The 14,780-nt window shown below is 43.7% G+C and overlaps 1 protein-coding gene across 1 annotated transcript in view; it reads left to right on the top strand.

Annotated features, from left to right (window-relative positions):
- Positions 1 to 1,718: 1,718 nt before the first annotated feature.
- Positions 1,719 to 14,780, top strand: part of DNAJC16 (DnaJ heat shock protein family (Hsp40) member C16) — a 29,495-nt gene continuing 16,433 nt past the window's right edge. The window contains exons 1-5 of the mRNA XM_084875319.1: positions 1,719 to 1,885; positions 3,955 to 4,139; positions 9,463 to 9,529; positions 11,239 to 11,572; positions 13,919 to 14,103. Of these exons, the coding sequence (XP_084731445.1) occupies positions 3,973 to 4,139; positions 9,463 to 9,529; positions 11,239 to 11,572; positions 13,919 to 14,103 (753 nt within the window). The 5' untranslated portion in view covers positions 1,719 to 1,885; positions 3,955 to 3,972. The remainder of the gene's footprint in view (positions 1,886 to 3,954; positions 4,140 to 9,462; positions 9,530 to 11,238; positions 11,573 to 13,918; positions 14,104 to 14,780) is intronic.

Below are 14,780 nucleotides of genomic sequence, written 5' to 3'. Positions count from 1 at the left end.
CACTCCACGTGTGAGGACGCTGGCGCTCGAGAAAGTGAAGCCACCGGTCACAATCGCAGAAGCAGTGAGTGGCAGAGGCGGGAAAGATCTGCACTGGAACTTGACTCCAAGTCCACACTCTTATAATGTATACTCTTGAGCAGCAAAACCTCAGTCCCATTCATTCACTTATTCCTCAAATATGTATTGCAATCCTGTCTGTGCCAAGGTCTATGCAATCTCCAAGAAAAACATACACAAACATACAAACAAAAGCCCTGACATTTGGAGCTTATATTCTAGTGGGATAAAACAAATCCTATATAACAAAAGGCTAATATGCAAATAGACCAAATGGCAGAACAACAGAACAACTGGTCGCTATGTTGTGCACTGACCACAAAGGGGCGCACAAGGAGCATGGCAGGCATTGGCCATGATGAAGGGGTGGGAGGGAAATGGTGGAGCAGGTGAGCGGTGGCGCCAGACAAAGGCAGGGAGCTGGTCGCTGTTGTGAGGGCAAGCCTCAGGTGGTTACTGAAAATTCTTTGCTCCCTCACATGCCACGGTCTCACCTTGTGTTCGCACCTGCTGCCAGTGCCAGACCCGTTTGAAATCACTCCATGCCACCAGTGCGTGGGAGCAGCGGCAGGAGCAGGGCTGCCAGCAGATGGGGGTGGGGGTGGGGGGGACTATAGGGGAAGTGGCCAGACAGAGGTGCGGGGGGATGAACTGAGGCCTGCCCCTGTGCTCCCTGCAGCCTCTTGGCCCACAGTTCTTTTCAAGGTGCATGAATTCGTGCACTGGGACCCTAGTGATAAAATAAAAGATGTAGTATGTTAAATGGTGATAAATGCAAGGGACATAAAATAAATAAAAACAGTGAAAGGGGGACCCTAGCTGGTTTGGCTCAGTGGATAGAGTGTCAGGCTGTGGACTGAAGAGTCCCAGGTTCGATTCTGGTCAAGGGTACATGCCTGGGTTTCGGGCTCAATCTCCAGTAGAGGGCATGCAGGAGGCAGCCAATTGATGATTCTTATCATTGATGTTTCTATCTATCTTCCTTTCTTCTCTGAAATCAATTAAAAATATATATTTTTTTAAAAACAGTGCAGAGGGAATATGAAATCTCTTTATATCTCTAAAGAACCTATCTCATTGGCTCAATGAAAGTTTACCCTCTTCACCTGTGCCTCTCTCTCTCCCTAACACCACCATGCATCCCTTTCCCGTGCTAAGGGCAGGGGCTGGCACTCAGGTGGAGCTGGCTTTGGGATAAATGGGTTTAAGAGTCCTGGGTTCCAGGCCTTGAGAAGGTCTCTGCCCCTCTCTGGACCTCAGTCTTCCCATCAGCATATGGAGGAGTTGGACTAGAGAGAATCCCCAAGGTCCTTCCTACTCTGACGCTCTAGGATTCTATGAATAGGCTTAAAGAGAAGCGGGACCAGCGATTGCTTCCCCACCCTAGTAACTGTTGCTAGAGCAGGCCATCTCTCCTGGTAGCACTGTAAACTCTTCCCTGGATCGGGGAGGTCTCCTTGGCATCCCATCTTGCACCGCGACTGAGCCTAGCTAGCAGGCACGTTCCGACCTCTTTGGTTACGACAATCCCTTTGGATCCAACCGAGGAGCGCTCCTCGTCCCCATGGTAACCACGCTAGGTCCACGCGCGGACGGCGTGCGGCGAGGGTCAAAATACACCTGCGCGCAAGAAGCCTTCCACACGTTCAGTCCGCGGCTTCGATGCGCTGGGCCTTTAAGGACCACGTGACTCCCTTCAAGCTGGTCCCTCTCCCTTCTCCCCCCTCCCCGGGCCCTGGCGAGCGCTGCTGTGGACCAGAGCTCCCGGCCAGAGGACCAGCTGGACCTCGGACTCTGCAGCCCTTGAGGCCGGTGCCCTTTCCCGGTAACTCCTCCCGGCGTGACGCTGCGGGGGCCGGGCAGGCTCGGGGATTTCCCTTCGGTTCCTCTGCGTCCCGGGTCCCTGCTGGGCCTGGGGGGACATCGGGAGCCGACAGGGCCCAGCCCACGGCTCTCGGCGGGCAGCGGAGGAGGCGGCCGTCTCCTCCAGGAGGAGGGTTGCGACCTCCGGGGGAGCCCGCCCGAGGCGGGGCTCAGCCTCCGAGCGTGTCTGCGGAGCGGCTGCCTGGTGTAGGGGATGCGGCCCGAGGGCGGTTGCCTGCCTACCTGTTGGGCTGGTGGTTTCCTGCCCTGAGGCCGGCCCCGGCCAGCCGCCTGCAAAAGACCCTCACGGCCCCGCCACCGGGGCCCTCTCACTGGAGGCGGCTGGCACGGTTGAATAAGGCATGATTGCACAGCACGATAGGAAAAGGATAACAAGTGCCACTGATTGACTTGACCCTGTGCCCAGTGAATGCTTCCATATAGTTAGCTCCCAGGTTGATCCTTTCAAGACTGGGTTCTCCGCCCCCATTTTTTTGCATGAGGGCACTGAGGCCTCACAAATTGAAGTAGCTTGCCCAAGGTCATAACGTGGTGGAGGATGGATCCCAGGTGCTGAACCAGTAGCTCCATCCCCATCCGGATTCGTAGCGGGCTGTGCGTGTCTTGGAGGGCAGAGTGGATTCTAGGTTGCCTGAACGAGGAAGACACTGGTTTTCCTATTGTATTCAGCATGCAGGCAGTCCTAAACGGTGGCCATCGGCTTGTCAGTGTTGTGAGGCCTCTCAAACAGCAGTTAGACTTCTACCTGTCAGAATCCACCGCTGTTAGGAGATTTTGCTCAAGAGAGGTGCCACACGAAGACACTTGAACCTTAAAACTGAATTTATGTGTGAGAAGTCAAGGTAGATTTGTTCCTCGGAAAAGCTTTGTAGGATGGATATCACCAAGATCACGATCCTGGAGTGTAAGTGTCTGTGCAACACGGCACTACCGTGTTCATTGACCAGCCGGGAACATTCCCAGAACCACGCTGAGTTCAGGCACTGCGCTCACCAGAGATGGAGCTTTACTATTGGAGAACCATGTCTGGTCTACAGTCTTTGTTATTAATTCCCCTTCACATGGAAAACTAATTTTTCTCTCAAATGGAAGTGAAAAAATTGAACTGTTTCCTGAGGTTTCCACTTATCGCTAATGATCAAATTAAAGAGCAGCTTCATTTTTTGGTTCTAATGGGCTTGGTGAGAAAGAACAGAATTGGAACATAATAAATCATAACTGTACCATTTTTTTTAAGAGCATCTCACTTTTGTATTTGAACTTATTTAACTCCCAAGGATGCCACAACTATATCTTTCTGTGATTGTGCAACATGATATATCTGATGATTTCATGAATTTATTTAGCATATACTAAGTGGGGTATGCTTAAGCCTCATATTTTTAAGTTTACTTTGTTGTTGTCAGAATAAGTGAAACGGTGTATTTGAGATGTAGTCACCTTGATTTTCATATATGTCTTCCCACATTTGCTTATTAATTCATTTTACTCATTTTTAGTCATTTCTAGAGCTTTTTAATCCAAGGATTCTGAAGAGTGGCTACTCTTATTGCTCATCTTTTCATCTATAGTCGTTCTATAATAGTTCTTATTTGTGATGTAAATAGTAGTGAGGTTGTTGACTTTTTTAAAATACAGTCAAACAGCCTGCCACTTTTCCTGCAAAATACCTTTTTCTTTTTTTAAATATATTTTGTTGATTCTTTACAGGGAGGAAGGGAGAGGGATAGAGAGCTAGAAACATCTATGAGAGAGAAACATCCATCAGCTGCCTCCGGCACACTCCCCACCGGGTTTGTGCCCGCAACCAAGGTACATGCCCTTGACTGGGATCAAACCGGGGACCCTTGAGTCCACAGGTTGACACTCTATTCACTGAGCCAAACCAGTTAGGGCCAAAATATCTTTTCTTTGTTTTGTTTTTCGTCTGTGTATCTTATAGCTTTGCCTAAAAAGGAAGACTATCCAGGTTTCTACCACTGAAACTTGTTGCCTCTTCGGTTATTTCAGCTCTGGAAAGGAAGAGAAATGGAAGTGAAAAAGCTGAGCATTTCCTGGCAGTTCTTGATAGTTCTGATTCTGATCCTGCAAATTTTGTCTGCGTTGGCTTTTGACCCATACCAAATCCTGGGGGTCACCCAAAAAGCCAGTCAGGCTGATATCAAAAAGGCTTATAAGAAGCTCGTCCGGAAATGGTAAGTAAAACAAAGAAATAGTTTAATGTAAACTTAGCAGTTTTAGCAAGAAAATGAAGCCTCAATTCTAATTAGTTTTTATTTGTCTCTATGTTCAATAAATATTATATATATATATATATATATATATATATATATATATATATATCTGTCTAAAATATTTTATTTGGGAGATCTAATGTTCATGTTTTTCTATAATTTTAGTGATGTCACCCAAAGCCTGTGTTACTGTGAAACCCCCTTAGTTGCCCTACATACCATTAGCATATTTAATATTAAAGTAGGAGGGAACTTTAATGTTTAAAATATATATGTACTCGACAATGGATAAGCTACCCTTCCCATGATGTTATTCGTAAAGTAACTCCTCCTGAGTGTCATTGTTAAAGGTAATACCATTCAATCCTATTTTCTGGATTATTACTTTTTAAGCTTTCAAGCTATTTTAGAATAAGAGCTTTTTGCCCTCGATTTTTTAAATGAATATTCAGGGACTGAGTTTGTTGTTTTATAGGAAAATCAGAATTTTACCTGTAGATATTATCTATGCTGGAGAATATACACATGTCTGTGCATTAGCAGGATAGCAAGAAATTTAAATTTTATATTGGACAGACAGCATCAGTTTCTTCCACTAATACTAATACTGTGGACTCGTCTCAGTGGAAATGGTGGATCATATAGCTGGAAGGGAACAGCAGGAGGGAAACAACATGGGAGACTACAGCGGGGTGAACCAGGCATAAACAGGAAGGATTGTGATGGGAACCATCTGAGTACCTCCATGCTAGGCTCCAAGTTCTGTGTTTATCTCATTTCAACCTTATAATTACACTTTCAGAAAGGGTTTTACTGTCCTAGTTTTATGGGTTAATTCTATATTACCTCTGGCTTCTGTCATTTGACCTTCTGCACTGACAGGTAGTTTATTGCTTTTTTTTTTTTTTTTATCACTTACCCACCTGGGCAGAAGTAAGAGTGAGTAGGTCAGAGTTTAGGTGGGAAGGAAGTCAGGCAGGTGCAAAATTGCAACATGCAGATGGCATTGCAGGCAGTGTGTGACTGCTGACACCATTCTTCAATGAAACATGCATCTTCATTTTAAACTGGTTGCAATACAGGCAAAAGATAGTTTTAAAATACAGTGTTTTGAATGGATATTTTAGACCTTATTCACATCATGAAGAATCCAGAATTGGTTACTAAGAAGCACAATCTCTAATTATGCGTGGGCTCTGAATTTTCAGGGACACTCTTCACAGTATAGCTGCTTTTGACATCACTTCAAACTCTTGCCTCTTTATGTTTGAAGCAAAATTTACAAATCTGCAATGAACTCATAAGGAACTCACACTCTTTGGATGGGGCATGGCCTTGGGCAGCATTTAGAAGCAGAAAGGGTCGCTTGAGTGTGTAGGACCTATTAAAACATGCAGTTTTGACTTTGCTGTCTTCAAAGCTGGAAAGGGTATTATATTAATTATATGAGTCATACGATTCTCTTCCTTAATTAGGTTCTCTCTAGGAGTAATTCATCACCGTAATACAGAGTATCACCTCGTGAAATACTGAAATTTTACTCTGCCTTGGTTTTTCGCTGTACTATCATTTTCTGCTCAGTTTTGGCTGTGGCAGTGTTTTATCTCTGAAATAGCCTTGTCGCCTTTTGTAACGGTTTCATATGCCCTGAAAAATAGTAGTATTTTCTCAGTTTGGCTTTTCTTTTATATATATATATTTTTTTTTTTTTAATTGATTTTTTTACAGAGAGGAAGAGAGAGGGACAGAGAGTTAGAAACATCGATGAGAGAGAATCATCTATCAGCTGCCTCTTGCACACCCCCTACTGGGGATGTGTCTGCAACCAAGGTACATGCCCTTGACCAGAATCGAACCCAGGACCTTTCAGTTTGCAGGCTGATGCTCTATCCACTGAGACAAACCGGTTTCGGCATCTTAGTTTGGCTTTTCACAATGACTTTATCAGGGGGACTTGGTTAATTGCCGAATTGTAGCCTTCCTCTCCTGTGTTTTATAATGTTGCTTAGACTTGTCAAGAGTTTGCCCCTTCCTCATGAAATCATTTAAAATTACTTTTTTTCCCCTCTGGAAAACTGTTTGTCTTCCAATAAAGAAGTTTTATCATAGGTGCTTTTTCTTTTGTCATCTACATTGGCAAAATCAACAATTCCTCCCACTCCAAAGAAAAGATGTCATAAAATTGTATTTGAAGCAAATGGTTATAGCATGGTCAGTCACCTGAACAATGCATAGATTTCTCTAATACTTTACTATATTACTTCTAATGCATGTTTTCACTATTTTTTTGTATTTTTTTTAATATATGTTATTGATTTTTGTACAGAGAGGAAAGGAGAGAGATAGAGAGTTAGAAACATCGATGAGAGAGAGTCATCGATCAGCTGTCTCTTGCACACCCCCTACTGGGGATATGCCCGCAACCAAGGTACATGCCCTTGACCGGAATCGAACCCGGGGCCCTTCAGTCCCCAAGCCGACGCTCTATCCATTGAGCCAAACCGGTCCCAGCTATTTTTTTTGTATTTTTAATTTTTAATTATAGTTGACGTTCAAACTATATTACTTTTCCTACCTTTGTTTTTATTCCCTTAGAGGTAGCTAGACCACCTGTAGATGCCAGGTTCAGTATATTCTTCCCTTTGAAATTTAAAGGATGTGTATATATTGCAGTGTGTGAAATGTTTCATACACTGAAAATAGCATTGGGCAGTACTTTCCTAGAGCTGAAGTTATCTTTTCCTACCTGTTGTCAACTTTGTGCTGTCTCCTTGTGATTAGAAAAATATTCCTTACTAGAGGCCTGGTGCATAGATTTGTGCACCGATGGGGTCCCTTGGCCTGGCCCGTGCCCTCTTGAAATCTGGGGTCCCTGGGAGATATCAGAGAGCCAGTTTTGGCCGGATCCATGCAGGCCAGGCGGAGGGACCCCATTGAATCCATGCACCAGGCTTCTAGTATGTATATAAGATCTTTGGTTAATCTCTTCCCACCCTCCCCACTCCCCTCTGAGATTCATAAGTCTGTTCCATGTTTCCATGCCTATGGTTTCCGCTCCTGTGTTGAGCGTCTGCCCCCCTGGTCAGTGCGTATCATAGCTACTGGCCAGTCGCTTAGACTTTTCTATATAGACAAGCTGAAACTGTCCTGTAGCTTTCTCTGTTGCAGGATCTGTGCTTTTAACCCAGCTGTCCTCACAACTCTCTTTGGTTCAGCCTCTTTAAAAGTCCCTTCCTATCCTTTCCCCTTACAGAGCTTTGTCTGTTAAATCTTTATTTGTGTGATCGCATAATTTTTATCTTGCCAGCCTCTAGCCTGAGTTTGAATATTTAAAACACTTTTTTTTGTCATCCAGAAACATGCTTCAAAACCACCATCTTGTTTCCTTAAGTCATACTATTTTCTTTTTCTTTTTTAAGCCTTTATTGTTTAAACTATTACATATGTCTCCTTTTTCATATTATTTTTATTATACCAGCTGAGATTTTCCCCATTAATATTCATAACAAGTATTAGTTAGGGAGTGATGTCCAAATTCAACAACCAACTATTTAAAGTTCCTTTATTTTTATTGAAATCAGAATATAGTGGTATAATTCATTAAAAATATGTTTCTGCCAGGACCGGTTTGGCTCAGTGGATAGAGCGTCGGCCTGCGGACTGAAAGGTCCCGGGTTCGATTCTGGTCAGGGGCATGTACCTTCGTTGCAGGCACATCCCCAGTGGGGGGGTGCAAGAGGCAGCTGGTCGATGTTTCTCTCTCATCGACGTTTCTAACTCTCTGTCCCTCTCAATTCCTCTCTGTATAAAATCAATAAAATATATTTAAATAAATAAATAAATAAATAAAAATATGTTTCTGCTAGAATAAGTTGATCAAGTTGTAAGCTGTTTTTATTCTGATGCTAGAGGTCTTGTGCATGAATTCATGCAGCAGTGGGCTCCCTCAGCCTGGCCTGTGGGATTGGGTTAAAACCAGCTCTCCAACGTCCCCTGAGGGATCCTAGATTGCGAGAGGGCACAGGCCAGGCTAAGGGACCCCTCCAGTGCATGATCAGGGCTGGGTAGGGACTTGGGAGGTTGGCCAGCCAGGGAGGGACTGGGGGAGGCTCCAGGGCATGTCCAGCCCATCTCCCTCAGTCCCAATCAGCTGGACCTCAGCAGAAGCTTACCTACTGGTTGGAGTGTCTCCCCCTGGTGGTCAGTGCACATAATAGCTAGTGGTTGGGTGTCCTTAGCATATCATTAGCATATTATGTTTTGATTGGTTGAACGAATGACTGGACACTTAGCATATTGGGCTTTTATTATATAGGATACTTGGTGCTGTTTTTAGTAGTCATTTGCTTCTCAGTGGATGTTCCTTTTCCAGAACCTTGACTAGAGGAAATGTACTGGAAGTTAGCAGAAGAGATTACATAAAGAATGAGGTCTGTAATAGAGTTTCAATAAAATGAACATTGAAAAATTAAACACTGATTTAGATCTTAGGGGATTCTAAGGACATGAAACCCGGGCCCCTACTTTCCAGAACTTTAAAATCCTCAAAGCTGAAATTGGTATAAACACAAGCAGATTACATAATAAGATATGACCACAAGATGGATAACTGGCTGTGGATAATAGCAAACAAATAGTTGTCCCAATATTAGTTGAAAGCATTTTGCTTCTTAAACGGTAGACTTTGCTCACATCTTAAAACATGTGGCCTTGAAAACATTATCTATTTGCAGGTAAAAGGCATTCATAGGTAGAATGGAATAACCAGAGTAATAGTGACATCTAAAATGAGCTCATTTGAACATAGCAGCAAGATGCTATTTGACACATGGTTGCTACTAAACAAAGTCATGTTGCATCCTTAAAGCTATTTCCTGGGTCTGACTGAGAAGAAAATGGTATCGTTGATACCGTTCTAGCATTGGGATGGAATGCCGCCATCATGAAAAAGAAGTTGGTTCTTACGGATAAGTGACTTTAGCTGTGAGCCAGCGTTAGCAGTGTTGGGGAGCAGTTAAAGGCACCCACGTTTCCCACCTTTCAGGACTGTCTCCTGGTGCACTGTGAAACCGTGCCCGGCTGAAATACTCCTGGAAGACATTGCCTGCTTTAAAGTTGCATTTTTTAATAGTTATGTGAGGCAATCTACCGTTCATTTCTAAGAAACTGTCCTAGCAAAATAGCCTTCCACATGCCTCTGAGGTAGTGAACCTTGTGGATAGGGATGCTAATTGTTCGGATTGAAATGACGTCCATTCTCACTGCCTGCCCTTTTGTGTTTCAGGCATCCCGACAAAAACAAGCACCCTCAAGCAGAAGACAGGTTCATTGAAATCAGCAAAGCTTACGAGGTATCGTGTCACACTTTGGGGTGCATCCGTTAGCTCTTAGAAAGCATGTCTAAATGTTTAAGAAAGTCCTCTCAGGCAAGGCTATTCCCTACGCCCTTGACCCAGTTTCTAGGTGATTTTAGAGAGACCGTATTTGGCCACATCCAGTGTGTCAAAACCAGTACCTGAGCACTGAAGCTCTTTTTTTAAAAATGGCCTAAACTGGGCGGTGTGACTCAGAGGTTGAGCATCAACCTATGAACCAGGAAGGAGGTCACGGTTTGATTCCTGGTCAGGGCATATGCCCAGGTTGCGGGCTCGATCCCCAGTATAGGGTGTACAGGAGGCAGCCAATCAGTGAGCCTCTTCATCATTGATTTTCTATCTCTCTCCCTCTCCCTTCCTCTCTGAAATCAAAAAAAATATTTTAAAAATAAAAATTAATAGTAAGTGGCCTATTTTAAAGGCTTTAATTAGAATTGTAGAATTACCGTGAAGGTGTATCTCTACTTCCTCTTTAGAAACTTATATTATGTACTCCTTTGGAAGCACATATGCTGGAAATTTAAAGAACCACAGACCAACTTGCCCGTAGTTATTAATGTGACACAAGGTTGCAAATACATTTAAACGCAAGATTTTCAACAGTTTTCTAACATGGCAGCTCAAATAGTGTGTCCGGAACGGTAATGCTCTTCACCACACAGAAGTAACGCTCCTAGAATGACATCATCCTAAAGCGGGGTCTCCAATTTCAGGCGTCAAAATCACTTCTAAGTAAAACAAATTCGGGCAACACACAAGACACTAAACTCAATCTGGGGCTACTTTTTGGTGTCCAGCTTTTTTTTTTTTTTTTTTTTTGCTTTTTTTAAAAATATATTTTATTGCTGAGACCGGTTTGGCTCAAAGGATAGAGCGTCGGCTTGGGGACTGAAGGGTCCCGGGTTCGATTCCGGTCAAGGGCATGTACCTTGGTTGCGGGCATATCCCCAGTAGGGGGTGTGCAAGAGGCAGCTGATCGATGACTCTCTCTCATTGATGTTTCTAACTCTCTATCTCCCTTATTCTCTGTACAAAATCAATAAAATATATTTAATAAAAAATAAATAAATAAATACATAAATAAAAATATATTTTATTTATTTTTTACAGAGAGGAAGGAAGAGGAATAGAGAGTTAGAAACATCGATGAGAGAGAAACATCGACCAGCTGGCTCCTGTACACCCCCCACTGGGGATGTGCCCGCAACCAATGTACATGCCCCTGACCGGAATCGAACCCAGGACCTTTCAGTCCGCAGACCGATGCTTTATCCACTGAGCCAAACCGGTTTCGGCAGTGTCCAGCTTTTTCATATTTTGGGTTGAATCATTCCAACTTCGATGGCATGACCTCGTCAATTTTCTTGTGGTTGAGCCCTGGTGGTCACCATTATGTAAAGTTTTATTTGTTTTACCGAGGTGCTTAGTTTTATGATTGTTCAAAAGTCTTTAAATCCAAGGTGAACACGAGGAAGGGACTGGAGTAATTTAGTCTTGAAATACTTAATGTTTCTATTGAGAGAATGTTCTGGATGAAGCGTGACTGATTGAGAATATCTAATCACGTCATATCTACATTTATTTTCTTCTCACATCTTCCCAGCTGCTTACAGGAACATTCTTTGGGTAAACTTTTTTTCGTTCCATAGATTTCTTTTTTTCTTTCTTTCTCTCTTTCTTTATAGATTCTTTCCCAAGAAGCAAAGAGATCTGAGTACGACGCCTTTGGACCCGGCGGAGAGAACACGGACTTCCCGCGGCACCATGAGCATCGCTTCCGCCAGCACGCAGGGAACTTCTATTTCGAAGAATCTTTTATGCACTTCCCCTTTGGTTCTTCGGATCATCAGGAGCCCATTGATGAGAAGCATTTATTGCACTTTTCACATTATGTGAATAAAGTGGTCCCCGATAGCTTCAAGAAACCCTACCTCATTAAGGTCATCTCCGATTGGTGCTTTACCTGTGCCCACATAGAGCCTGTTTGGAAAGAAGTGGTTGAAGAACTGGAAGTATTGGGTAAGATCATTTTATTCACCGGAAGACGTTTAGATGGGAGGGCGTAATTTTCTAAATCTTGAATTTTATGGGATGTTGAGGAGAATGAGCGGTATGATTTCTCTTCACAAGTTCATGGTGACTAGTATTTTCCAAGGACACGTTTTCAGGAAGAAATGAATCAGCCACTTTCACTTTGCATTATTAATTTGAAGCTTTATCTATATACCCTGTTTCCCCGAAAATAAGACAGTGTCTTATATTAATTTTTGTTCCCAAAGATGCGCTAGGTCTCATTTTCAGGGGATGTCTTATTTTTCCATGAAGAAGAATACGGTACACATTTATTATTAAATGAAAATAAAGGAAATTTATTACCTGTATACGGTACGGTAGTACGGTAGTTGTCAACACAAACCAGACAAACTGTGAATCCTACAGTATCAAGAATTTACTCATTTATTCAGTGACAATCATGTCATCATCTTCTGGAACATTATCATAACAATCCAATTCCTGAATTTCCTGGTGAATTTCTTGTGACTCCATTTCTTTCAGAATTAGTGGATCAAATCTCTCATGTTTAGCCTAGGGGGCCTTATTTTCAGGGGATGCCTTATATTTCACTCAGAAGGAAACCTGTAAGTAGGTCTTACTTTCGAAGGATGTCTTATTTTCGGGGAAACACGGTAGTCTTCTAACATCTAGCTGGAGGCCTAATACATAGGAAAAGCTTAAAAATGATTGGTGAGCAATGCAGTTCTCAAGCATCACCATTAAGGCTGGTAAGATTTTCAGATTATTTGTATGGGATTTGTGATTTCATGCTGGATATTAATTCGCTAGGGCTGCCATAACAAAATGCCACATAAGCAACGAAAACTTACTTTCTCTCAGTTCTCGAGATTAGGAAGGCCAGGATCAAGGTGTTGGCAGGGCTATTTTTTTCTGCGGTCTCTCTCCTTGGCGTGCAGATGGTTGCCTTCTCCTTGTGTGTTCACATGGTCGTCTCCGTATGTGTGCATGGTCTGGTGTGTCTCTTTTCCTATGTACTAAACTTTTTATAAGGACACTTGTCATACTGGATTAGGGCCCACCCTTGTAAGGCCCCATGTTAACTTCAGTACCCCTTTAAAGGCCCTCTCTCCAAATACAGGCACATTCAGAAGTGCTGGGGGTTAGGGTCTTACAGTTCAGCCCATAACATTAATGGTCATGCGTTACCATTCTTGATCGCAGGTTAGTCTTTCCTTTGTTTATCTTACCACTTAGTGCCAGGAAGACTTTAGTGATTCAGGGAGGGTATTTATTTTAATAACGCCGTAAAGTTAGAATTACTGAACTGTGTATGTGTGTGTGTGTGTGTGTGTGTGTGTGAGAGAGAGAGAGAGAGAGAGAGAGAGAGAGAGAGAGAGGGAGGGAGGGAGGGAGGGAGGGTGGGGGCATTAGTAAACCTATCTTGAGTAACTAAAAAGGGACAGACTCTGCCATAGGGCCAAAGGGGTGTCTCTGGAGAGGGCCGCACTGTGAAACCACTGGCTCATTTCTTCTAAAACAGACATTTCAGCCTGTCGCTCAGAAGCACGCAGATACTCAGATTTGCCCAAGTGCTTTCCTGAGATTGAATATTAAATGACAGTTTTTTTGTTAAGTGCCTGATATATAGGAAGCACTTATTAAATTAACCTTAGGAATTGTCCGACTAACTAGGTTCTCTAATTTACCGAAGTTAAATTTTTGAAAGCACCCATTTTATAAGCTTCTTTTAAAAATCTTTCTGAAATGTATCGGTCTACTTTCTTCAACTCACTGACCATCAAGCACCAGCTTTTTACTTATTCTTTTGAAAGGTGATTAGGAGGTGGTTGGGCACGAAGCGGGGGAGTAACATTAGGGCAGAAGGAGCAACATTCTCAGAAGAGCCAGCAGCAGCAGAGCGAGACGAGGTGTAGGTAAGGGGGGGGCGGGGGTAGCAGCGGGGGTGGGGGGGTAGGAACATCTGGGAGCCAGGTAGAAAGGAGCCATACAGTTCAGGCTAAGGAAGCTGAACTTTATTTTTTAATGTGTCATAAAGCCAAGGAAAGTTTTTATATAGAGGAGTGACCTAATCAGACCTACTCTATAAAAGCTAACTGTTAAAGCTACGTGAAGGACAGGTTACAGAACGTGAGAGCAGAGGAGAGGAGGCCACCAGCCCCGGCGAGGCAGCAACCACTGGGTTGAACGAAGGCAGCAGGAATAGAGAGAGGTGGACAAGTGTCAGATACCCGCCTCTGCTAGGTCATAATTTCACACCAAAAGATCACTGAGCATTTCTTCAACTGCCAGGGACAAAAGGGCTTCACATAGGCCTTCCGTGCTTTTCAGGTGTGGGCATCGGCGTGGTCCACGCCGGGTACGAGAGGCGCCTGGCCCGTCACCTGGGGGCCCAGAGCACACCCTCCATCATCGGAGTCATAAGCGGGAAAATCTCCTTCTTCCATAACGCGGTTGTCCCGGAGAACCTGCGGCAGTTTGTAGAGAATCTTCTTCCAGGGAACTTGGTGGAGAAAGTAAGTACCTGGCTGAGAAGTGTTTGGCGAGGCGCCTAGGACTGACTGCTGGTTGCCCAGACTCTACCTGTTGATCACTTGAGCAGGGCAAGCAACGAGTTAATTAATGTATCATTCACACAAAGTATTTCCCGTGAAGTCTGTCAGAGACTGAAACTGAACAGATGAAGTAGAGAGACCCACTGTGCAGTTTTACCATCCTATTATAGGACTCAGAGCCTGAAAGGACAGTGACTCTTCCTCCCTAAGCAAAAAGTTGGACCACAACATATAAGATAAAGGGTTTCTTTCCGACTCATGGCCTTGTTCCTCTGAAGATACTTTTCTGAGGAGGCTATTGAAATTAAGCTACGTCTAATTATAGATTTAATGACCATGTCTATAGAAAAGACCAGATTCCATGAAAACAAGTATTATTTCTGGAATTTCCAGAACGTATAGTGCTGCAGCAGTAGGATGAAATTTCACATACGAGGGGCTGAGCTAACGAAGCCGGGCACTAAGAGTTCGTACTAGTGGGTGGTTTTATATTTAAGAAGCATTTCCCTGGAGAGGTGCCACACTGCAGGGTACCGGACTGCCCGACGATTCAGAGAAGCTCAAGTGCTCACTGGCCTCACCCAGGCGGCCTTCACACTTCAGAGGCAGCGACTCCTGCTCCTGCCTTGGCCCAAAAG

Source organism: Pipistrellus hanaki, assembly GCF_964339955.1.
Source record: "Pipistrellus hanaki genome assembly, chromosome: 2".
NCBI lineage: Eukaryota > Metazoa > Chordata > Mammalia > Chiroptera > Vespertilionidae > Pipistrellus > Pipistrellus hanaki.
This window is presented reverse-complemented; position numbering and strand designations above follow the sequence as displayed.